We start from the raw sequence: 26,102 nt of genomic DNA on the forward strand, positions 1-26,102 counted from the left end.
ACTACTTTAATATAGTGGTGAATCATTTGTTTTATCCAATGACCACTATTTTGTGTTTATTAATGTTCTGTGAAGATATTCCATTTATCTTTTCTCACTGGCCATCTAATTTCTTAAGCAACACAATATGCAGAAAAATATTTTTTCTGCTAAAGCTCATATTTTATCCACTGATTCTTTCTACAGATTTACATACAGCTGCAGATCTTTCACACCTACCCTGTACATTTTGATAAGTCATTCTTTCACATTTTTGATACTATCAGCAGTTTAATTTATTTGTACCAAATAACTGTATGGAAAACAAGATAACCTTTGACATTAAAGTAAAATTTTACATTTATTTGTACACTAAGGAAAGCCACTGCATTCTGATGTTACTGGTAAAGTTAGTGTAACGCTAAATATAGAATGTAAAGACTGCAAGGAAGTAACAAATAAATAACACTTGCTTCTACAGTACAAATTGTATGTTATGAATGTCTAAGTTACATTCAGTGCTTACAAAAAGTTTAAACTGTCACACTTAATGTCACCCTGGTAATTGTGCATCTTATTGGTCTTTCTTTTTTTTGTGTATGCAGTGTAGTTGTAGCCGTGTCAGTCCCATATATTAGAGAGACAAGGTGAGCGAGGTAATATACTTTATTGGACCATCTTCTGTTGGTGAGAGAGACAAGATTTGAGACACTCTCTTCTTCAGGTCTGTGTGGGTTGAAAGCTCGTCTCTCACCAACAGAAGCTGGTCCACTAAAAGATATTACCTCACCCACCTTTCCTTTTTTTGTGGACAGTTTTAAACATAGTTTACATGATATTTACTTTTTGAGGGGAGAAGGTAGTAAAAGTTACATCCATTCCTTTTAGACAGTTTCTCTTTCCTTAAGCAAAGAGGGAAACTTCCATTTTAAATAGGAAATAGTTAAACTTTTTTAGAACTGATCAATTATAAAGGAGGTAGTTAAAGCTAAAACGTTTGACAATAAATAATACTAATCCATAGTTAGGGTGACCAGATGTCCTGTTTTTATAGGGACAGTCCCATTTTTTGGGACTTTTTCTTATATAGGTGCCTATTTACCCCCCACCCCCGTCCCATTTTTTCACAGTTGCTATCTGGTCACCCTATCCACAGCTGTACAAGTCTCAAGTTTAGCTAAAGATTTTATTCCTCTCTCTCTCTCTCTCTTTTTTTTTTTTTTTAATATGGAAGTTCATGCATCAGACCTGCTTTATTTTAAACAATCTCAACTTTGTTTATTAGCATTTAATGTTAAAATCAGGCAGTTTTTTGCAGAATATTGGACATTTTTATTTACCCAGATTTTTCAACTATATTTGAAAATATAACACAATTCCATTAAAATATTTTGTGCATTAAGCACCCATTTTTGTTTGACGTCTATCTTGGAAAACCGTGCAGTATTCCACATTGTAGTGCAATATTCCATTATATATTGGAGCATTTTTGTGAATTTTTCTTCAGATTATAGTTTGAGGAATTTCCTTATATAATCCATTTACACGTGTTCACAGAGGACCCCAAAATAGCACTGTCCGACACCTCGGATGCACAGCACTTACTTGCATTCTTTTCACACAGCAGTTCATTAACAGATGATTACTGTGCCTGACTTTTCAGCTTGCTCTGTATTTTGATTGTTAAATGGGATGAAGCAGAATTTCCAGCTGACAAATGGATCTGCAGACCACGTCCCCTCTGTCAATCGAATGTCATGACACCTAAACCAGAATGCTGTTGCGATTAGAAAGCTGTTTATGAAGTATAGCCAGGGGACATTCATCTCCATGTAGGCTGGAATCTGAGCACCGAGCAACAGGATGATCATCTGAAGGAAAACAAAAGGTGCCCAAGTACCAAGAAAGCAGATGAGGAGTCTTGTCAAAAGCTGCTTTTTACAGACTGTACAATTGCAGTCAGATGCATATGAAAAGATTAAAACAGTCTCACTTGTAAAGGAAATAATCCTGACAGACCGCACCATAGTTATAACTTCTGACCAACAAATCACAAAAGCCACACATATGACAAACACGATGGCTAATGATAGCCAGTAGCTCTGAACACTGATGTAGAAAGGGCATGTAAAAAAGTGGTTCTGTATTTCTAATTCTGCAGAGACAGCTGGAACTTTCAGAATATAAAAGAGGACTGAAATCCATATAAAAACCACAGCAAGTATATAAAATAGCCTTTGACCTATGCTAGCAGGTTTAGGGGTTTGAGCTATAGTCATGTAATAATCTAGAACAGACACAAGACAAACTGGGTAATGCAAGACACCATACGTAAAGGAAATTATCTGAGTGAATAGACAAATGTGGTACTTGGTAAATCTCATACCCCAAAGTGCAAAGTCCTCAAAATAGGAGATGAAAGCTATATTCACCAGAAGTGTGAAGTCAAGGAGTGCCAGTGAAATACAGAAATATCCCATAAAACTTTGTTTTACATCCCGTCTTCTAACTCCCAACATGAAGAGATTGAGGGACACTTTTCCAAGCATAATCAGGAGCAGCATACAGCTAGCTTCAAGAGGTTGATTGAGTTGGCTGTAGTATTGAAAGGAACAATTTTCACAAGACATGGCAGCCATTCTTCAAGGATAAGAGCCAGCAAAATAAATCTTACAGGACACAATGGTTCATACCTGAAAAGAGAGTTAATGACAGTCTTAAAGTATATTAACTGATTACTGTTGTAACTCTCCTGCCAATCATAACTTCCCCACTGGAAGGGATGTTACGAGCCACTTCACTTTCAATGGTCCCTTGAAATGTGTTATCCACTTATGCTAAACAATCTGTTCCACTTTGTATTTAGTTGTGCCACTCTTGAGTACATTTCCCATACCTGAAGAAGAGCTCTGTGTAATCTCAAAAGCTTGTCTCTCTCACCAATAGAAACTCATCCAAAAAAAAATATTACCTGACCCACTTTGTCTCTCTAATTTCCTGGGACCAACATGGCTACAACAACACTGCATACAATCATAACTTTGTTATCAGTCGAGCAGTTATAAAACTCCTACTTAAATTTTCACAAGTCTTCGATTGTGTATAAAGCTTATATGAAACACCATTTTATTGACAGCAAGTTCCTTTATCTTCTATACATGTTCTTAGTTTTGTAAATTAAAAGATCTGTCATCTTAAATAATTTAGATTTAGATTTTATTTTTTACTGAGTGATTTCACTTTTTGTTTTCCATTCGGATTTTTATGGGTTTATTTTTATAACTTGTTTGCATAGGTTCATTTCTATACAAAATGAGCCTGGGATGGCTGCTTCACCTGCATCGGCATGGTAACATCCTCATGCTTATGCTGTCCTCTGGAAGAAGTCATTTTGCTTTCCTCCATTTTTCCTAGAGAACCAGGATGTGGTAAGATCAACTGTTCTTATCTGTGTGTTTAAAGAAGTGAATAAGAGTAAATGAATTAGATTGCCACCTAATATAATTTTTTAAATCTGTTTCCTAATCCCACAAAACTAATAACTATCACTTTCTTTTTTTTTTAAAGTGGCTTTCTCTCCTCATCCAATCTTCTACAAAGAAGCCACTACAACCCTGTGGGTGATGTCTGCTTGCTTTCTTTCTTCTCTGCCTGCCTCTTGCAGAAAATTGGGTGTGGGGTGCTTTCAGCCACAGTTTCCCCAGGAGTAGCTCCTCCTGATCTGCTGAGGAAGCCTTGCAGATTGCAGCAGCCCAAGTCTAGAGCAATCTTAGGACCTTGTGCACAGAGGCATGTGTAGTATGGAAGTACCAGTTGTAGTTAAGGTGGAGTTAAGTTTTTCACTTTCAGCCAGTGTTCTACTACTTTGTTACATATGAAGAATAGAGCGAGAGAAGAGGATCCTTCCCTAAATTACAGTACTTTGAATATAGAATTAATTTTCTGAGAATTTACAACTAAATCCATTAAATAATCAAAAGTGGGTCCGTAAAATATTAGCATTGGGTGTCAAGACTTTTTGTGCCTAATGGTTTCAGAACAGAGTAAGACATTTCAAATAATTAAAACTCAAATTTTGTGCATCAGCTACATTTGAAGAATTTTGGGGGGAATGGTAACTTTTTTGCCATTATTCTTCATAAGTTTCCTCTTCAGAAATGCACTCAAAAACAAAACAATGTAAAACTTTAGAGCCTACAAGTCCACTCAGTCCTACTTCTAGTTCAGCTAATTGCTAAGACAAATAAGTTTGTTTACATTTATGAGAGATAATGTAATATTCCATTATAGAGAATTCCTCAAAGAATTGCCCTCTTTCAAAATGGCAGCCATCTCCTCCTTTTGTTCGCTAAGAGACTAAAGCCACCAACTGTCCTCAAGGGTGTCAGGGTCCACCATCACTCTGAGGGAATCTTGGTTTCACTCCTGTGGAGAACAGTGGGAAGCTGTGGCCATTTTGAAAGTGGGCATCTTCCTGTGTTAAAAAACTGAGGCAGCGATGGTGGGCATATGCCGAATCCTGTCTGCCATATTCACCAAGTGAGGTTCCAATTAAACTCCCACTGATTTCAATTAATTTTGAATTGGGCCCTTTAGTTGAATTAGCTTCAATAATACTCACTTGAGTAAGGTAAGTAGGATTTGGCCTTTAATAACAGTGGTTCTGTTTCCTTAGAGAACTTGTATATTACCACTTCCATAGTTAAACTCATCTTTAAACATATCTTTCTCAGCTTTTCCACAATAATCAAATACCACTTTCCCAAGATTGTTTTGTTTTATATTCTCCCTATTGTAACTAATCCAATCCCATTCTCCATTCTATGTAAGATCCCATTAATTTGTCATGTTTTCAGTTACTGAGATATGCAGTTTTGTAACTTAATCCTGAATTACTAAACTGCAATAGGCTTTTTAAATACTTCACCATCATTATTAAAGAGCCTCCTGTTTCTTGAAAGCATGGTCCATAGCTGCCCTATGAGAGAGAGAACATAAGTTGTCTTTTCATTCAGTAAGAATGATCAGTTTGCATTTTTCCAGAAATAAAAAAATCTTTGCTGTCTCTATTATACTATGAATATAACACTTATAATCATCTTAATATAACTTCATATATCAGATCTAGGCATTTTCATTAAACATTTTCATTCCTCTTCCCTACACTTTGCCTTTCTTCTTCCTTATCCCAATTCTCCCCTTAGGGGCTTCTGCTTCAGTTCTCAATTTTTTTCAGCTTCTACAGACCAACTTCTGCTTTCAGCATTCTATTTTTAACAAGTTAAAAAAATTTATTGTCCAACAACAATTTTTTTTCCAGGGGAGCTGAAAAGCTTTTTACCTGCCAAGACTTTAGTCAGGGTTTTGTGTTCCTCTTACAACACTGATCTGTCTGTCAGTCTTTTCACCTGCCTCAGGTGAAAGAGAGCTGCCAGCATACACTCTGTGTTAGGGTGGTGTGATCAACTGTTGCAGGGGGAAAGCCCAGAACTCAAGCCCTGACCATTAAGGTAAATAAAGAAAGAATTATTCTTTCATTCTCTTTTATACCTGATTTATTTGTATTTAAATCTCCATCCACATTTTGTTACCATTTTGCATAAACAGAGAATATTTGTGAGCTAGGTGTAATTTAAGTACTACTCTCAATGGGAAGAGAAGACAGGGTTATCTGGAGCTTGAATTTTACTGTCTCCCACTTTAATGATAGCTAGCGGATATATACCTCAGGTTAGAAGGTGGCCCTAAGGCTTTCTATATACTATACACACAGTTATACTATACTTTTTAAATAATTGTACATTTGAAAGCATATTGTCAAGTTTGGGACACATTTAACCTGGTTACACTTGGACAGATCTTTCCACCTTTAATCAAACAGCAATGAAAATACTTTAAAGGTGAATGGAAAAACTGCTAAATAAGGAGGCAAATAAAGGTCCATGCCTAACAAATGGCTCCTAATTTTGTTTGCACAATCACTTGCACCTATAAATGTTGTTTGCATGTGCAAATTTAGTCATTGGTGCATACAAGTGATAGTGTTTTCAGAATTGCACACACAAAATTAGGAGAAGGGCTGGCTCGATTGAAAAATTTAGCCTTCATATCAAAATTTTCAATGATGAGTGCTTAAAGTTATGCTCTAAAGCCATGCTTTGGCACCTAAGTATAACTGTCCTGATTTTCAGAAATGTTTATTACTAGGGCTGTCAAATGATTTAAAAAAATAATTGCAATTAATCACAAGATTTTTAAAAAATCACAATTAATTACAGTTTTAATTGCACTGTTAAACAATAGAATACCAATTTAAATGTATTATAAATATTTTTCTACAGTCAAAAATATATTGCTTTAAATTAAAACACAGAATACAAAGTGTACAGTGCTCACTTTAGATTATGTTTTATTACAAATATTCGCAATATACAAGTCGAAGCATGATGAGGCATGTGAATGTTTAGCACAGGGATGGCCAACGTGTGGCTCTTCAGAAGTTAATATGCGGCTCCTTGTATAAGCACTGACTCCGGGGCTGGAGCTAAAGGCTCCAACTTTCCAGTGTGCCGGGGGATGCTCACTGCTCAACCCCTGGCTCTGCCACAGGCCCTTCCCCCACTCCGCCCCCTCCCCTGAGCCTGCCATGCCCTCGCTCCTCCCCCTCCTCCCTCTCCCCCAGCCTCCTGCACACCAGGAAACAGCTGATCGGGAGGGAGGGGGAGGTGCTGATCGGTGGAGCTGCTGGTGGGTGGGAGGCACTGGGAGCCGGAGAGGGAGGGAGAGGAGCTGATGGGAGGCTGCTTACGTATTACTGTGGCTCTTTGGCAATGTACATTGGTAAATTCTGGCTCCTTCTCAGGCTCAGGTTGGCCATCCCTGGTTTAGCATATCTGGCACATAAATACCTTGCACCACTGGCTACAACAGTGCCTTGCGAACATCTATTCTCACTTTCAAGAGACGTTGTAAATAAGAAGCGGGCAGCATTATCTCCCATAAATGTAAACAAACTTATTTGTCTTAGCAATTAGAAGTAGGACTGAGTGGACTTGTAGGCTCTAAAGTTCTACATTGTTTTGTTTTTGAGTGCATTTATGAGAAAAAAAAATTCTACATTTGTAAGTTGAACTTTCATGATAAAGAGACTGCACTACTGTACTTGTATGAGGTGTACTGAAAAATACTATTTCTTTTGGTTTGTACAGCGCAAATATTTGTAATAAAAATACTATAAAGTGAATACTGTACTTTGTATTCTGTGTTGTAATTGAAATCAATATATTTGAAAATGTAGAAATATATCAAAAAATATTTATCATAAATTTAAATTGGTATTCTATTATTGTTAACATTGTAACTATCATTATAATTAATTGCAATTAACCACAATTATTTTTTAATCTAGTTAATTTGTTTTGTGTTAATCACTTGAGTTAACTGCAATTAATTGACAGCCCTATTTATTACCCATAAATCTCACTGAAGTCACTGGGAACTTCAGGTGCTCAGCAGTTTTGAACCGCAGGTGCAACATATTGCTCTTGATTCTAGAATTATGGTTCTGCCCCAGTCTGTCTTTTGAATTCCCCTTCCTATTTCCTCTGCTCTTTGAGTACCAGTTTCTTCCTGTCTGGCCACTCTTGTTGCAAGAGATTTTTCTACTGCAGTTCATGGTATCTGAAATAGATCTATAACTCCTCCTCATGAACTTTTCCACCTCTTTTCTAATCTCATCTCATAGCATCTTTCACTGTATAACTCCTTTTGCTTTTGGCTTTAACTCAATTTACTCTGTTCAACATGGCTCACATTTTCAAAAGTGCACATCATGCAAGAGTTCACTCTATAATTGTGTACTGGCTGTTGCATGTGCACAAGTTGGGCAGGAGCAATTTTGGGTGTGTGTGTGTAGGAAAGAGCAGCAAACATTATACAATATAAATTAAAGCACTTATGAATGGATAAAAAATAATTTATACTATTCTGCATACATCAATTCTCCCACCTGCTGAACAATCAGCATCAAAGGGGTTAGTAGTATTAACTCCTGAACAATAATACCAGAGTCCTTTATTCAAAGAGAGAGAACTTTTGCCGATAGCCCCTGCCCCAAATGTTGTTGCTATCATTTTCAACTATCCAGCTAGTAGTTAAGTTGTGTAAGCATTTCTATTATAAACCACTATTTTCAAAAGGCCTAAAAGGTTCACTGTGGGGTGAAACTCAATTCATGAAGTCATAACATTTTGTTTTCCAAACACTTTAAAACAAATCTGACTGTATAATAAAAAACAACTTTGTTTTGGTGGCAGTTAAGATATATTAGACACTAGGTAAGTGGGTTGCACTGAGTAGGAAGACTTCATCTTTTCTTTTTCTTGGTCTTGTGGTGAGAGCAATGGGTCGGAGAGAAGTGTTTAGGGAAGAAACAATGGGTGAACTAACCAACCCATAGGTAAGTGACTGGCCACGGAAGAAAATCAACATTAAAACTGGGAGGAAAACCCAGGAGTTCCATTGCATATTCTGCTCTGACATTCCTTCTCTTAGAAATCACAGATGATGGAATTACCCTCTATCTATAAAGTGTGGTCCAGCATAGATGCACAAGTACAAAACAAAGTTTGTATTGCATCTATACTGTAGAGACAGAGACTTCAGGGCTGCATCTACACAAGCAAGCTTTGTAGCTGTAATTCTGCAATAGCAGAAACTGTAGAGTCAACAGGACTTGAGGCGTTTTTACGCATGGCTACACCTTCCACCAACGCTATCATTGGTGGAGCTGTACTGGTGATGAATTAGATCTTAGTTTACTAGGAAAGATGCAGCCACATTTGGAGGAGTGGGGGTAGAAATCAGCATCAAAAGAAAAAGATTGGAGGGAAGTTAGAAACAATAGTGAGTTTCCTTGTCTCTGTATGTGTCTGGGCCTCTCTCAAATTCAGCCCAAAGGCAAGGAGCTTGGCTTGTCATCTTACCTTAATGCTCTGAGGTCCCATCTACACTACAAATAGAACTAAGGTGACAAGGTACAGCACTGTTATAATTCATAGTGTGAATCAAACCTGGCTATCAAATATGACTTAGCAAAGTTTTAGGCCAGTTGTGGGGAAACAGTTCCTTTCTACCCTACATAAATTAAGCTATGTTGTAGCCATGTACCAACCAAACTTTAGGTTTTGTAAAAAGAATCTTTTTCAAAATCTGACACTAGAAATGTTTAATTTTAAATTTATTAACAAATAGTCCCTTGAAGTGTGTGCCACCAAAGAAGATTACATATTTTACAAGTCCTAATGCAAAAAAGTCATGATACTAAATTAAAACTTTGTAAACTTTCTGCTGCCAAGTTGGGCACTCAGACATCCTTGATCTAGCCTAGAACCAGTAGATGAAATGACAAGTCTATTTTCATGTCTCAGCTGAAATACAAGCATGAAAGAGCAGCAGAAATGGTAAAAAATAAATATTTATAAAATTGCTTTTAATAATCTAGAGTATTATAAATAAAATGGGTAAACAAATTTTTCTGTGTGTGATTTTAAAGCCAGCTGCCCCTTAAACAACAAAACAAATGGACTGTGTCTGAAAGTGCAGCCAGAGGATAATGAAGAGGGGCAAAGGATCTGCAATTCTAGGAGACAAATTTTTCCAGAGCGAATAACCAGCATTGTAAGAAAGAAGCCCAGACTGGAATGTGGAGGATTTGTCTGTCTTCAGCATAACTGAGTTCTGAAACCCAAACAGGTTACAGAGGAGACAATATATCTATTATCATGCTATATGAGTAAACTGGACCAAAATCTGGAGCTCAGATCTGAGAATAGGAAACATTATTTTATGAGACTTTATACCACTGGGCTACCCCACATACTGTGTTTCTTGATAATCTCATATTACTTTAATGGTCAGGAGTCAGAGTTTATGCTCTGAAGTTCCCTAACTTCAGGGTGGTGGCATCCTGCTCTCACAGATAGTCAGCTTCATTTCTGACTTAAACTTGAACTTTCAGTTCCCAGAAGCACCACAAGCCTCAGTGTTGGGTGGGGGTTTGTTCTCTGCCTGGTGTCACTGTTTTCCCTCCTGCTACCCCACAATGCTTCTCCTCGCCAGGCTGCACCCTCCTGTGCCCATCCTCTCAGCTGGGGGCTGACAGACACACTCCTGCTTTCTCTAAGCCCAGGGTGATCAGAGAGCTCTCCTCCCTCTTTGCTCACAGAGAGGAGAGTTGCGGGTGAGTGTGTGTGCAGGGAGAAGAGACAGTAGGCATCTCCCACAAGGAGTGAGTTGAGGTGGGTGGAGGGGACATCTCCCACAGTGGGAAAGTGGGATCTGGAGGGGAGGTGGTAGGTAGGGGGGCATCCCCCATAGCAAGTGAGCTGAGGGCTGGGGCAGAGGTGCATGGAGGGGTAGGGGTCCTCCCTCATAGTGGGTGAGCTGAGGTCTGGGAACAGAGGGGGAGAGGGGACATCTGCCACAGCCACGTGAGTTTGAAGTCTAGGGGGCAAGAAGGGTAGGGGGCATCTCCCACAGAGGGTGAGTTGAAGTCTATGGCAGAGGTAGGGGGACATCTCCTGCAGCTGGTGAGTAGAATTTCTGGGGGCGGAGGGGAAAGGGACATCTCTCACAGCGGGTGTGCTGGGACCTGGGGGGAGGGGGCATCTCATGCTGGGTGAGTTGGGTTGGGGGGGGGATGGGGTCCTCTCAGAGTGGATAAGCTGAGGTCTAGGCACAGAGAGGAGGGAACAGCTGGCCACAGCAGGTGAGTTGGAGGGGGAGGGGCATCTCCCCCCGTGGGTGGGGTGGGGTGAGGTGAGGTCTCGGAGGGAGGCGGGGGGGTCTCTCCCGCAACCGGCCGGGGCAGGGAAGGCAGACGGGCTGCCAAGGCTGGGGCGGGCGGTTTGGCGATGAGGGGGAAGCCCCCGCTCGCTGAGCTCGGAGGAGCCAAACCCACCTGCAGCTGCAGACGCTGCCTCCTCGCCTGGCAGCCCGGGGGAAGTGGCTTGCTGCGCTCCTGCCCCCCCAGCCCCGGACGGGGCTGCCTCACACGGCTCCCCAGGCGGCGCTGCCCCGTGCAGCTCTGGCTACGCGGGGGGCTCCGTGTTGCTCCCCCCGGCCTCCCTGGGGGGCGGCTGCGGCTGGCGGGCTCCCGCCGGGCTCCGCCCTGGGAAGCGAGACGGGCCTGGCAGAGGCGTAGCCGCCCACAGGGAGGGGACTGCTGGTGCGGAGCAGCGCACACACCGCCGCCCTGCCTGGCGCCGCCGGCGCTGGGCGGGACCGCAGAGCCGGTTGTGTCCGCAGAGAACAGGGGGCAGCCGCGCCGCGGGGCCCCTCTGCGCTCCCCGGGGGGTGGCTGGCCCCGCACGCCCCCTGCACCCGCGGGCGGCGATGGGGCCCCAGCACACGCCGTTCCCCAGCGAGCGGGAGTCCAGACTGGAAAGATAGTTTGCTTAGTTTCTCCCCTCCTCAGTCCAGGGCCCCATGCTGGGAAAACAGGCCCCCAACTTTCTCACCGTGTTGTGCGCGTCTTCAGGGCCCCGGAGCAGAGAAGGGCCCAGCGAGCGCCAAAGGTCAGAGCGTAGGGCACGGGGTTTTTTGGGGACAGGGAGGGTTGGGCTGTCCTGTTTCTGAGACCTGTAGGACTGGCCGGGACCTGGAGAAGTCATCCACAGAATCAGCTCAGCCTCCGCCAACCGTGCGCCAGGAGTTTCCTCCAACCTGCTCTTCAAAACTCCAGCGATGGCGATTCCACAGCCTCCCGTGGAAGCCTCTTCTAGAGCTTCACTCCCCTTGTAGAGGTGACCCCTCTCTCCGCCGACCAGCCAGGGCCATTGGGGCAGTGGCAATAAGCACAGGCGTTCACTGTAGGTGCAGTCTTTTGGGGGAGACCCTAAGCCATTGCCCGAGCTACTGGGGTGGGGAGGAGAAGATTGTGAAAGGAACCTGATGGAAGGATTATTGGGTAGATTGAAGTTAGTGACTGGGGACTGTGCTTGTGCTCCCTGAGTGGGAGATGGGAGCCAAGCGCTCCTACCCATGGTCTAGGGCAGTGTTTCCCAAATGGTTGGTCCTAACCCACCAGTGGGTTGTAGAAGGCTCTAGGCAGCCTGTCAGAGGCCCAGTGAGGAGGTGAGAGCTGGGAGGGGAGTTGAGTTATAGAATAAGACTGCCCTGCACTCATCCCATAGCAGTGGCTCCAGTCCTGAGGTCTGGGTCCTGCTCCCCACTCCAGGTACTACAACCTGAAGCACAAGGTTACACCACTGCCCCTCTGTGATGATGAAGGGGCAAACAGGCCACATTTGAGTGAGTGCTGCTTTGGGATGAGCTCACTTTCTTCCCCCGCCCTTCCCCACATACAGAGGCCTCCCCTCTGTGCTGGGCTGGGATTAAGATTGCAGTGCTGGGGCACAGGGTGCTGTTGTGCATGGTGGATGCTCCCTGGACGGGGCAAGGAGCGAGAGTAGGCAAAGGACATTGACCTATGATTTTGGGCCACCCTGGCTGGGTCACAATAAAAGACAAACTGCAGTTGGGGGGTTGCCTTAGTAAAAAGTTTGGGAACCAGTGAGCTAGGGGACAGTCATGGGGCCGGTGAATAGTCAAGTCCAAGTGAAATCAGCAACCTATAGGATCAGGCTCTGGGAATTTTAAAATTTGGAATATGGAGTGTACATATTTTGGTTTGAAATGATTTTGTTGGAGTTTGAATGTTTAGTGTGCTGTTATATTCCTTTTCTAGGCACTCAGCTGATAGAGAAGATAATTCCAGGTGAGTGTGGATACTATTTCCTACTGTGTTATGGTGATCCTTAGCTTGCAAACTGCAGGCAATTTGCCAGCAGTTGACAGTGAAACATGTTGCGACCCAGACAGTGAGGGATGGGGATGCTGATCCAGAAGAAGATTTATTTTATAAATTGATCCATAGAATGAAAAAGATGAAGCTACAAATACTGCTTACAGATAAAAAGCTGGGACCAGAGCCTTGCTCTCGCAGTGCAAGCAAACAAGCTGACGTAAGTAGAGTCAGGTAAATCACCGAAAGATAAAGGCCAGTGTAGCAACTCCAATCCCATTGCTTCTTTCCTGATTTCCAGCGTAAGGCATGTAGTCAGAAAGTCATTAGGACTGGCCAATCCCTGACAGCCACAACAGCCCTGTGGTAGCTCTCTAGTTCCTCAGAACCAGACCAGCAGCTCCACTTCATGAGACATGAAGCAATGCAATCCTGTAATTGCTCAACGTAGGCATCTGCACATCTTCAATTTGTTATTAGAAACATGTCTGTAGAAAAGTGAGGTCTGCTCTAGGTCAACTGTGTCCATTAGCCTTCATCTAATCTCTTTGCTTACACTTTAGGAAGCATTTTATAATCCAGATGTTAGAATTATATGATTTTCAGATGGTTGGGTGTTTCCCTTGAAACAAAAATATTCCAACTTGAAATGGGAAAGAAATACTGTAGTAAGAGCAGATGAATGTGCAAGAAACAATGTTTGTTTTCAGTGTAAAGTTTTGTAATGCCATAAACAGTGGAAAGACAGGTTTCAGAGTAACAGCCGTGTTAGTCTGTATTCGTAAAAAGAAAAGGAGTACTTGTGGCACCTTAGAGACTAACCAATTTATTTGAGCATAAGCTTTCGTGAGCTACAGCTCACTTCATCGGATGCATACTGTGAAAAATACAGAAGATGTTTTTATACACACAGACCATGAAAAAATGGGTGTTTAACACTACAAAAGGTTTTCTCTCCCCCCCACCCCACTCTCCTGCTGGTAATAGCTTATCTAAAGTGATCACTCTCCTTACAATGTGTATGATAATCAAGGTGGGCCATTTCCAGCACAAATCCAGGTTTTCTCCCCCCGGCCCCTCCTGTTGGTAATAAATGGCCCACCTTGATAATCATACACATTGTAAGGAGAGTGATCACTTTAGATAAGCTATTACCAACAGGAGAGTGGGTTTTGGGGGCGGGGGGAGAAAACCTGGATTTGTGCTGGAAATGGCCCACCTTGATTATCATACACATTGTAAGGAGAATGATCACTTTAGATAAGCTATTACCAACAGGAGAGTGGGTGGGGGGAGAGAAAACCTTTTGTAATGATAAACACCCATTTTTTCATGGTCTGTGTGTATAAAAACATCTTCTGTATTTTCCACAGTATGCATCCGATGAAGTGAGCTGTAGCTCACGAAAGCTTATGCTCAAATAAATTGGTTAGTCGCTAAGGTGCCACAAGTACTCCTTTTCTTTTTAGTGGAAAGACAGTTCTCAATGGCCCTTGCCCTGTTGTTAAACCTGCTTCATGTCCTGAAAGTGTAATTATTGAAGCGCAGTAGGAACCTGATCCAAAGTCCATTGAAGGCAAGGAAAAAATACTAATTTTAAATCCCACAGTGATTGATCAAAGTGGAGAACATCCCCCTGGTAAATATTAGCACCTAGAGCCCATAATAGGTGCTTTTTAAAATAAGTTGCCATAAATAAAGTCTTCTATATTCAAACGGAAGTTAACCTGTTAAATTTGTATCATTACAGCACTTACACAGTCTTTAGAGCATGTTGAAATTGCTATAGGTATGTGTTTCAGGTATGTGAAGACCACTAAATGCTGGATAAGAGAGTATACAATACTTGTAACATTCCAAAATGTGTAAGAATAAACTCTCGGTGACTTTAATGCTTCTTAAGGTGATAACAAGAAAAGGAGTACTTGTGGCACCTTAGAGACTAACCAATTTATTTGAGCATAAGCTTTCGTGAGCTACAGCTCACTTCATCGGATGCATACTGTGGAAAGTGTAGAAGATCTTTTTATACACACAAAGCATGAAAAAATACCTCCCCCCACCCCACTCTCCTGCTGGTAATAGCTTATCTAAAGTGATCACTCTCCTTACAATGTGTATGATAATCAAGTTGGGCCATTTCCAGCACAAATCCAGGGTTTAACAAGAAAGTCTGGGAGGGGGTGGGTAGGAAAAAACAAGGGGAAATAGGTTACCTTGCATAATGACTTAGCCACTCCCAGTCTCTATTCAAGCCTGAATAGAAACTCCCTGAAACTCCCTGAAAAAGCACAAGATCAAATCCGCACAGACACACCCCTGGAACCCTGACCTGGGATATTCTATCTATTACCCAAGATCCATAAACCTGGAAATCCTGGGCGCCTTATCATCTCAGGCATTGGCACCCTGACAGCAGGATTGTCTGGCTATGTAGACTCCCTCCTCAGGCCCTACGCTACCAGCACTCCCAGCTACCTTCGAGACACCACTGACTTCCTGAGGAAACTACAGTCCATCAGTGATCTTCCTGATAACACCATCCTGGCCACTATGGATGTAGAAGCCCTCTACACCAACATTCCACACAAAGGTGGACTACAAGCCGTCAAGAACACTATCCCCGATAATGTCACAGCTAACCTGGTGGCTGAACTTTGTGACTTTGTCCTTACCCATAACTATTTTACATTTGGGGACAATGTATACCTTCAAATCAGCGGCACTGCTATGGGTACCCGCATGGCCCCACAGTATGCCAACATTTTTATGGCTGACTTAGAACAACGCTTCCTCAGCTCTCGTCCCCTAACGCCCCTACTCTACTTGTGCTATATTGATGACATCTTCATCATCTGGACCCATGGAAAAGAAGCCCTTGAGGAACTCCACCATGATTTCAACAATTTCCATCCCACCATCAACCTCAGCCTGGTCCAGTCCACACAAGAGATCCACTTCCTGGACACTACAGTGCTAATAAACGATGGTCACATAAACACCACCCTATACCGGAAACCTACTGACCGCTATTCCTACCTACATGCCTCCAGCTTTCACCCTGACCACACCACACGATCCATTGTCTACAGCCAAGCTCTACGATACAACCGCATTTGCTCCAACCCCTCAGACAGAGACAAACACCTACAAGATCTCTATCAAGCATTCTTACAACTACAATACCCGTCTGCAGAAGTGAAGAAACAGATTGATAGAGCCAAAAGAGTTCCCAGAAGTCACCTACTACAGTACAGGCCTAACAAAGAAAATAACAGAACGCCACTAGTCGTCACCTTCAGCCCCCAACTAAAACCCATCCAATGCATTATTGAGGATCTACAACCTATCCTGAAGGATGACCCAACACTCTCACAAATCTTGGGAGACAGGCCAGTCCTTACCTACAGACAGCCCTCCAACCTGAAGCAAATACTCACCAGCAACCACATACCACACAACAGAACCACTAACTCAGGAACCTATCCTTGCAACAAAGCCCGTTGCCAACTGTGCCCACATATCTATTCAGGGGACACCATCACAGGGCCTAATAACATCAGCCACACTATCAGAGGCTCGTTCACCTGCACATCCACCAATGTGATATATGCCATCATGTGCCAGCAATGCCCCTCTGCCATGTACATTGGTCAAACTGGACAGTCTCTACGTAAAAGAATAAATGGACACAAATCAGATGTCAAGAATTATAACATTCATAAACCAGTCGGAGAACACTTCAATCTCTCTGGTCACGCGATTACAGTCATGAAAGTTGTGATATTACAACAAAAAAACTTCAAATCCAGACTCCAGCAAGAGACTGCTGAATTGGAATTAATTTGCAAATTGGATACAATTAACTTAGGTTACCTTGCATAATGACTTAGCCACTCCCAGTCTCTATTCAAGCCTATTTCCCCTTGTTTTTTCCTACCCACCCCCCCCCCGACTTTCTTGTTAAACCCTGGATTTGTGCTGGAAATGGCCCACCTTGATTATCATACACATTGTAAGGAGAGTGATCACTTTAGATAAGCTATTACCAGCAGGAGAGTGGCGTGGGGGGAGGTATTTTTTCATGCTTTGTGTGTGTAAAAAGATCTTCTACACTTTCCACAGTATGCATCCGATGAAGTTAGCTGTAGCTCACGAAAGCTTATGCTCAAATAAATTGGTTAGTCTCTAAGGTGCCACAAGTACTCCTTTTCTTTTTGCGAATACAGACTAACATGGCTGTTACTCTAAAAGGTGATAACAGGTGCTCAGATCATGTGAAAGGTGTACTAGACTCTGTTTCATTCCTGAAACTAACACTACCCCATATTTGCATAATAAATCATCCATACCCCTGCTATAGGCATCATGTGTGCCTGTCTGACTGACACTCCCCTGATATATGCATGCAATAAACCACACGAAAACCTAAAGCAGGGATCGGCAACCTTTGGCTTGCGGCCTATCAGGGAAATCCACTGGTGGGCCGGGATGGTTTGTTTACCTGCAGCGTCCGCAGGTTCGGCTGATTGCAGCTCCCACTCGCCGGGGTTTACCGGCCCAGGCCAGTGGGGGCTGCGTGAAGCAGCATGGGCTGAGGGATGTGCTGGCCACCACTTCCCGTAGCCCCCACTGGCCTGGAACGGTGAACCACAGCCAATGGGAGCTGCGAGCAGCCGAACCTGAGGAAGCTGAAAGTAAACAAACCGTCCTGGCCCGCCAGTGGCTTTCCCTGACGGGCTGCATGCCAAAGGTTGCCAATCCCTGGCCTAAAGTGTGACACACACGCCGCATGCACACAGCTGTGTATTTAAGAGTTACTTGAAGGCAGATATGAGGATTCCTCGTTATCTCCTGAAAGCTACAGAGCAGCAGCATAGCTATTCTTCAGCCTCTACTCCAGTCTCAGGACTGGAGTAGGCCCTGTGGCACCTCCACCCCTGGTGCCTGTATACAGTGGGGAAGGCCAGTGGATCTGCTTAGTGATTAACAATTAATCTGCCTGCTCAAACCCCAAGCTCCTGTGCGGCAGCATGCAGAAAGCCCTGCGGAGCTGGGCTTTCTGGCACATGACGTGGTTATCCCATTCTTGAACTCTCCACATCCGCTCTGCCCTCAGCACAGGGGAACCATACTAGCTCCACTGCCAGGGACTTCTATTCCTACAGAGTGTTGGGTTGGAATTGTAACTAAATCTAACTGAAGAGTTCCAGAATGCATAACACTGGGTCCCCCCTCATATATTTGGACCTACATGATAGTGATGTTGTCACGGTTGTCATTCTTGTGTAATCAATGGGAATTAGACCCATGGACTAGAGGGCAGGATTGGGCCCTGAGTCTGTTCCTCATTACAGAGCAAAGCCTCCAAATACTTGACAAGTCAACCCTTTTGCACCATGCACCACCTAACGAAGAGAGGGAAGAGCATCTTTGCGAGCAGGCTGGCTGACCTAGTGAGGAGGGCTTTAAACTAGGTTCACCAGGGGAAGGAGACCAAAGCCCTGAGGTAAGTGGGCAAGCAGGATACCGGGAGGAAGCACAGGCAGGAACGTCTGTGAGGGGAGGGCTCCTACCTCATACCGAGAATGAGGGGCGATCAGCAGGTTATCTCAAGTGCCTATATACAAATGCACAAAGCCTTGGAAACAAGCAGAGAGAACTGGAGGTCCTGGTGAAGTCAAGGAATTATGACGTGATTGGAATAACAGAGACTTGGTGGGATAACTCACATGACTGGAGTACTGTCATGGATGGTTATAAACTGTTCAGGAAGGACAGGCAGGGCAGAAAAGGTGGGGGAGTAGCACTGTGTGTAAGGGAGCAGTATGACTGCTCAGAGCTCCGGTATGAAACTGCAGAAAAACCTGAATGTCTCTGGATTAAGTTTAGAAGTGTGAGCAACAAGAGTGATGTAGTGGTGGGAGTCTGCTATAGACCACCGGACCAGGGGGATGAGGTGGATGAGGCTTTCTTCAGCAACTCGCAGAAGCTACTAGATCGCACGCCCTGGTTCTCCTGGGCGACTTTAATCATCCTGATATCTGCTGGTAGAGCACTACAGCAGTGCACAGACAATCCAGGAAGTTTTTGGAAAATGTAGGGGACAATTTCCTGGTGCAAGTGCTGGAGGAGCCAACAAGGGGGAGAGCTTTGCTTGACCTGCTGCTCACAAACAGGGAAGAATTAGTAGGGGAAGCAAAAGTGGATGGGAATCTGGGAGGCAGTGACCATGAGTTGGTCGAGTTCAGGATCCTGACACAGGGAAGAAAGGTAAGCAGCAGAATACGGACCCTGGACTTCAGGAAAGCAGACTTCGACTCCCTCAGGGAACTGATGGATAGGATCCCCTGGGGGAATAGCATGAGGGGGAAAGGAGTCCAGGAGAGCTAGCTGTATTTCAAAGAATCCCTATTGAGGTTACAGGGACAAACCATCCCGATGTGTAGAAAGAATAGTAAATATGGCAGGCGACCAGCTTGGCTTAACGGTGAAATCCTTGCAGATCTTAAACATAAAAAAGAAGCTTACAAGAAGTGGAAGATTGGACAAATGACCAGGGAAGAGTATAAAAATATTGCTCGGGCATGTAGGAATGAAATCAGGAGGGCCAAATCGCACCTGGAGCTGCAGCTAGCAAGAGATGTTAAGAGTAACAAGAAGGGTTTCTTCAGGTATGTTGGCAACAAGAAGAAAGCCAAGGAAAGTGTGGGCCCCTTACTGAATGAGGGAGGCAACCTAGCGACAGAGGATGTGGAAAAAGCTAATGTAGTCAATGCTTTTTTTGCCTCTGTCTTCACAAACAAGGTCAGCTCCCAGACTGCTGCGCTGGGCAACACAGCATGGGGAGTAGTGGCCAGCCCTCTGTGGAGAAAGAAGTGGTTAGGGACTATTTAGAAAAGCTGGACGTGCACAAGTCCATGGGGCCGGATGCGTTGCATCCGAGAGCGCTAAAGGAGTTGGCGGCTGTGATTGCGGAGCCATTGGCCATTATCTTTGAAAACTCGTGGCGAACGGGGGAAGTCCCGGACGACTGGAAAAAGGCTAATGTAGTGCCCATCTTTAAAAAAGGGAAGAAAGAGGATCCTGGGAACTACAGGCCAGTCAGCCTCACCTCAGTCCCCGGAAAAATCATGGAGCAGGTCCTCAAGGAATCAATCCTGAAGCACTTAGACGAGAGGAAAGTGATCAGGAACAGTCAGCATGGATTCACCAAGGGAAGGTCATGCCTGACTAATCTAATCGCCTTCTATGATGAGATTACTGGTTCTGTAGATATAAGGGAAAGCAGTGGATATATTGTTTCTTGACTTTAGCAAAGCTTTTGACACTGTCTCCCACAGTATTCTTGCCAGCAAGTTAAAGAAGTATGTGCTGGATGAATGGACTATAAGGTGGATAGAAAGTTGGCTAGATTGTCGGGCTCAACGGGTAGTGATCAATGGCTCCATGTCTAGTTGGCAGCCGGTATCAAGTGGAGTGCCCCAAGGGTCGGTCCTGGGGCCGGTTTTGTTCCATATCTTCATAAATGATCTGGAGGATGGTGTGGATTGCACTCTCAGCAAATTTGCGGATGATACTAAACTTGGAGGAGTGGTAGATACAGTGGCAGGTAGGGTTAAGATACAGAGGGACCTAGACAAATTGGAGGATTGGGCCAAAAGAAATCTGATGAGGTTCAACAAGGATAAGTGCAGGGTCCTGCACTTAGGACGGAAGATCCAATGCACCGCTACAGACTAGGGACCGAATAGCTAGGCAGCAGTTCTGCGGAAAAGGACCTAGGGGTGACAGTGGACGAGAAGCTGGATATGAGTCAACAGTGTGCCCTTGTTGCCAAGAAGGCCAATGGCATTTTGGGATGTATAAGCAGGGGCATAGCCAGCAGATCGAGGGACGTGATCGTTCCCCTCTATTCGACATTGGTGAGGCCTCATCTGGAGTACTGTGTCCAGTTTTGGGCCCCACATTACAAGAAGGATGTGGAAAAATTGGAGAGAGTCCAGCAAAGGGCAACAAAAATGATTAGGGGACTGGAACACATGACTTATGAGGAGAAGCTGAGGGAACTGGGATTGTTTAGTCTGCTGAAGAGAAGAATGAGGGGGGATTTGATAGCTGCTTTCAACTACCTGAGAGGTGGTTCCAAAGAGGATGGTTCTAGACTATTCTCAGTGCTAGAAGATGACAGAACAAGGAGTAGTGGTCTCAAGTTGCAGTGGGGGAGATTTATGTTGGATATTAGGAAAAACTTTTTCACTAGGAGGGTGGTGAAACACTGGAATGCGTTACCTAGGGAGGTGGTGGAATCCCCTTCCTTAGAAGTTTTTAAGGTCAGGCTTGACAAAGCCCTGGCTGGGATGATTTAATTGGGGATTGGTCCTGCTTTGAGCAGGGGGTTGGACTAGATGACCTCCTGAGGTCCCTTCCAACCCTGATATTCTATGATTCTATGTTAGCACACTTAAGACTGATTAAAAACCAGGAAACAAATTTGGGAGTTCTGCCTAATGTCCTGGTTACAATGGCATTACAATTATTAACATTACATAGTGCTTTTATTGAATGTTTTCATATCCATAGTACAGCTCAAATATTATCTAATCTTATAACCATATTTGTTCTTTCACAGGAGAACTTCATATCGAGCTGGTAACCCCTTTCATGTAACAATACTGTGTATACAAGTGAGAAGATATTTCCCCCAGGAATCTTTCTTTGAACAGAATGTAAATATGGTAAAGAAATTCAACTCTATCTGGAGATACGATTTAGGGTGTGTTCAGGACAAATGCAATGTCATTGTTCTGTGGAAAGGACATAGCCCCTCCCTCTGGGAAAGTGGGAGGTGGCCCCTCCCCTCATAGGGAGGGGAAGTGAGTTGGAGGAAAATGGGGACTGTTGAGGGACAGAGGCAAGCAGGGGAAGCCTGAGAGAGACACAAGGAAACTGTCTGGGAGTAGCTGAGAGAAAGAGGGTGAAGGGAGGGCATGGACAGAGGGAAACCGGGACTGAGAGAAACCAAGAGTGGATGAAGAGGCTGAGACTGGGCAGGAGAGAGACAGACGGGCAGGAGAGGGGCCCTTTAGTTTTAGAGCTGTCTGGTCAAGTCAGCCCATATTTGATGGCATGTTCCTTGAGCATCGGATCCAGTCATCTCCTATCACTGCTTCATATTGTCCCAGACTTCCAGAACAGGAGAACCAAAGGTCCTTCAGATCCCATGGGTCTGGTTTACTGTGTACCTCCGTAAGCAAACACCACTGGAGTCAAGTCCATCTCTGCAGGAAGTTCTGAGAGGCCCTTGAGGTTCAAAGACTCATTTGGGCATTAGACAGCACCTAGTGAAAGATTGGGAAAAGGGGAACCTTGAACTAATAATAATCTATACAATAATAACCTGTGTATACAGATATATATTGAGGGACTGGGTTATATATAGTTAAGTACACTTAGTAAGTTACTGTGTGTGTATTGAAATCATTTTTATTATATATATATTATTAATATATTTAATGTTATTATAGGTAGATAGAATCCAGTTCTGGTTGTTCTGGTTTACATAAAATCCCTGTTACGTGGTTTGTTTGTTTAAAAAAAAAAAAAAGTTGTATTGTCTTACCTACCATTAAATCTTTTTTCACCGTGTAACACCCACCCAGCTCTCACCTGCCAAGTAAATTATACCACCACTGTGACAGACCATTATTAAATCTTGGTCAATGGTTTTGGGACGGGGTGACCCTCGACTGTACAGTATTTCAAATTATAACACAATAACTACTCAGAGGTCAGTTTACAATAACTTTAGAAGAGGAATGGTTAGTATTAAAAACAAAAAGCAAGCTGCCTCTTCCCATCCTCGATGTTCTGAGAGATTAAGGACTTTTAGTAATGAAGCTAGGAGATTGTAGCTTGTTTTGAACATTAACAAAAGCTTCTGGAATGGCTTCAGGAAGGAACTGTGTCAGATTTAAAGCTAGTTCACTTTGATTACATTTTACCTTTGATGTGTAGCTTCTGTTGTTTTTTTTAAATGGAGTTAAGAACTTCCTTTAACCAAGTTCTTCCTGTTTCCAGATCAAGCTATTGACTTTTGTATTCTTTTAAAGCCACTTGCTGATAATGGTATGTTAAAGATATTAAGGTATTTTCGATTGTGTCTATAGAAATTCAGAAATAAAGTCTTTTGGGATTGTTTCGGTGCATATGGAAACCTTGACTTCTCTTTAAGCGCAAACTCTTATTTAACATGCTCTAGTATAGCTAAAAGCTGAGCCTTTAGCCCATTACATTAATATTTTTCAGGAAAGTTTACAAATACTTAACTCCTTTAAAGATAAAAAGTCCTGTCAATTTGCTGCCTAATAACTACCTCCTTGCACTTTTATAGAACATCTTGTGACGGGTTTGGTCACAGAAACTCCCTCAAGACTTTCACTAGATGTGCTGGGATACCACTGAGAACAAACTTCCCTGCCAGAGAAGGCTTCTCTCCACTCCTGTCTTGCTGAGCTGGACACACCAGTCTGCTACAGCACAGACCAAGAGGTTGGGCCAGGCCCCCTGCAGTTCACAGAAACTAAGATTCACTTAGCCCAGGGGCTTCTCAGTTAACAGGGACTTTCCCAGCACCCAGTATTCAGTCTTTCTGGGAGCCTAAACCCCAAATGAATCTGTTTTACTCTGTATAAAGCTTATACAGAGTAAACTCAAATTGTCCACCCTCTATAACACAGAGAGATATGCACAGCTGTTTGCTCCCTACAGGTATTAATTACTTACTCTGGGTTAATTAGTAAGCAAAAGTGATTTTATTAAATATAAAAAGTAGGATTTAAGTGATTCCAAGTAATAACAGACAGAATAAAGTAAGTTACCAAGCAAAATAAAACAAAACATGCAAGTCTAAGCCTAATACAGTAGGAAACTGAATACAGGTAAATCTCAGCCTCAGAGATGTCCCAATAAGCTTCTTTCACAGATTAGACTCCTTTCTAGTCTGGGCCCAATCCTTTTCAGACCAACGTTGTGGCTTATGGCCTGGGTCCAGCAATTACTCACACCCCTGTCGGTACAGTCCTTTGTTCCAATTTCTTTCAGGCATCTCTTTGGGGTGGAGAGGCCATCTCTTGAGCCAGCTGAAGACAAAATGGAGAGGTTTCCTGGGCCTTTTATATTCTCTCTCTTGTGGGTGGAAACCCCTTTGTTCTTCTGTGCAAAATCACAGCAGCAAGATGGAGTTTGTAGCCATCTGGGCAAGTCACATGTCCATGAATGATTCAGCTTTTTGCAAGCCGACGCCATAGTTTACATGTTAGTTTGAATGTTCCCATCTGGGCAAGTCACGTGTCCATGAATGATTCAGCTTTTTGCAAGCCGACGCCATAGTTTACATGTTAGTTTGAATGTTCCCAGGAAAGCTCAAATGTGGATTGGCATCTCCCAAAGTCCATTGTCAGTTAAGTGTTTCTTGATTGGGCATTTACTCAGAATAGTCCTTTCTCAGAAAGCTGACCAAATGCTTCACTGATGCTACTTAGAATCAAACACATTGAGATATAAGTACATAGCCAATATTCATAACTTCAAATACAAAAATGATACACACATACAGACAGCATAATCATAACCAGCAAATTACAACCTTTCCATAGACACCTTACTTGACCTCCTTTGTACAAGATTTGGTGTAACTACAGGACCTTGGTTGCAACAATGATCTATACAGTCACAGTGCACGTCAATAATGTCACACCTCTCACCTGTGGAGCTCAAAGCATTTTACCAACATAGGCAAGTCTTGTTAAATCCAATTGACAGTTGGGGAAACCTGGGAAAGTCCATCTCTCTGTGCCTAAATTCAGCTAGCAAATCAGTGGCAGCATTCAGAATAGATTCCTTGCGACCTCATTTTAAATCATGTGCTCTCACTACTAGACAAAGTGTCTTCCATGGTGAAACCATTAAATGACCTTGTACAAGAATGCCTTTAACTAACTCCACGGCCCTTTTCCTGTGTCAAACATTCCTTGAATCTGGAATTTGTGTGTGCATGCATGTGTGTTTATTTTCAGGAAAATTCTGCTGCCACTTCTTGGTCTATTATGAAGGTGGTCGGTTTCAGTGCCCTGGTTCAGGATGCTGCTCTGTAATCATCTCTAGCACAATCCACTTATTTCTTTTATTCCTGCCTGGCAGCATTTAGTTGCACTTTCTGGAGGAGGCACTTCCACCTACCAGAATTCTCCAAGTACCAAGCACTGATATGAAGGAAATTGCATTTTGAGACATTTCCTTATTCTAATTGCCATAGTTTGGTCTCCATCTCCCACATCTCTTCACACTGATCTGCATATTTTACTTTGGAACAAAGAATGGCTCGCCTAGGCCAATAGTGGCAGGAGCAGAGGGGCAATTTGGAGCCAGTGGTCTATCCAACCTTTATACCAGGCTGAGGAGAGCTGCTGAAGCCACACTACTATCCACACTGTTGGGTTAGCAACAAATCAAACCATTTTCATTCAATAAACTTCCTTAAAGAAAACTATGTAGGAATGTTAGACTTGAAATAGACTTCCCAATTTACTAGTGTCCTCAAGAGCTGTTGCCCGTGCCTGTATCGTGCTGATGGAATATCCCTCGTAACTCTGGCTTTTGTTCTGAGATCTGGCTTCTTGTTTCTCTGGGTAGGTAGAGCTAGGAACAGTGCAGCTACAATGTGCTCAGTCTCAGGGATGAGGGTTCTCTCACTTTCCATAGCACAAGTAGAGTTTCATTTCTACACCTGCTTTATGAGAAGCAATGATGGTTTATTAACGGAGTCATGTTGGATCGCATGTGGTCACAGCAAGGGACTGGAGGTGGGGTGGCTGGGAAAGCAGGCGAAGAAAGTGTCCTAGCTGCTTTCTCTCACACAAAGTCAGAGAAGACCTAAGTGGTAGATAGCATTACTGTCTGTCTCTTCCCACCTTCATTTGCATCCGATGAAGTGAGCTGCAGCTCACAAAAGCTTATGCTCAAATAAATTTGTTAGTCTCTAAGGTGCCACAAGTACTCCTTTTCTTTTTGCTTCATGTGCAGTGTTTATCACTGTTGGCATTTTACAGTCATGCTGGAGTTCTTTTGCATAGCAGGGAGAAGCACTGCCCCCTCCCCTGACCAGAAATAACAAAGTATTTTAGAATTAAGGGCTACAAAGCTAGACTTCCAGAAAGACCCCTATCTAATCCTTCGAGATATCTGATCAAGGAATATCACTGCACTTAGACAATCAGTCTGTGATTATATACATAAGCTACTTGGGCAGCAATGCATT

The 26,102-nt window shown here is 43.3% G+C and overlaps 1 protein-coding gene and 1 long non-coding RNA gene across 5 annotated transcripts; one reads left to right on the plus strand and one right to left on the minus strand.

The window, feature by feature from the left end:
• Positions 1-318: 318 nt before the first annotated feature.
• GPR160 (G protein-coupled receptor 160) lies at positions 319-11,134 on the minus strand. 4 transcript variants are annotated; one of them, XM_037908894.2, is made up of 4 exons: positions 10,940-11,134; positions 4,907-4,957; positions 3,316-3,427; positions 319-2,672 (listed from the first exon to the last, which is right to left on the minus strand). In XM_037908894.2, the coding sequence occupies exon 4, from the start codon at positions 2,616-2,618 to the stop codon at positions 1,611-1,613; it is 1,008 nt and encodes a 335-aa protein (XP_037764822.1). In that variant the 5' UTR covers positions 2,619-2,672; positions 3,316-3,427; positions 4,907-4,957; positions 10,940-11,134; the 3' UTR covers positions 319-1,610. The 4 variants fall into 4 exon arrangements, with proteins under 4 accessions (XP_037764822.1, XP_037764825.1, XP_037764823.1 ...); XM_037908897.2 differs by lacking the exon at positions 4,907-4,957; XM_037908895.2 differs by lacking the exon at positions 3,316-3,427.
• A 73-nt stretch (positions 11,135-11,207) lies between these two features.
• Positions 11,208-22,984, plus strand: LOC114018396. Its single transcript, XR_003563756.3, has 4 exons — positions 11,208-11,555; positions 12,728-12,757; positions 18,142-18,293; positions 21,417-22,984. It is a non-coding gene; the product is annotated as an uncharacterized LOC114018396 (long non-coding RNA).
• The last annotated feature ends 3,118 nt before the right edge of the window (positions 22,985-26,102 follow it).

This window comes from Chelonia mydas, chromosome 9, assembly GCF_015237465.2.
Source record: "Chelonia mydas isolate rCheMyd1 chromosome 9, rCheMyd1.pri.v2, whole genome shotgun sequence".
Taxonomy (NCBI): Eukaryota; Metazoa; Chordata; order Testudines; family Cheloniidae; genus Chelonia; species Chelonia mydas.

Excerpts from the sequence above, each read along its gene's own strand:
- GPR160 (XM_037908898.2), bottom strand. The coding sequence starts at position 2,618 with ATGGCTGCCATGTCTTGTGAAAATTGTTCCTTTCAATACTACAGCCAA.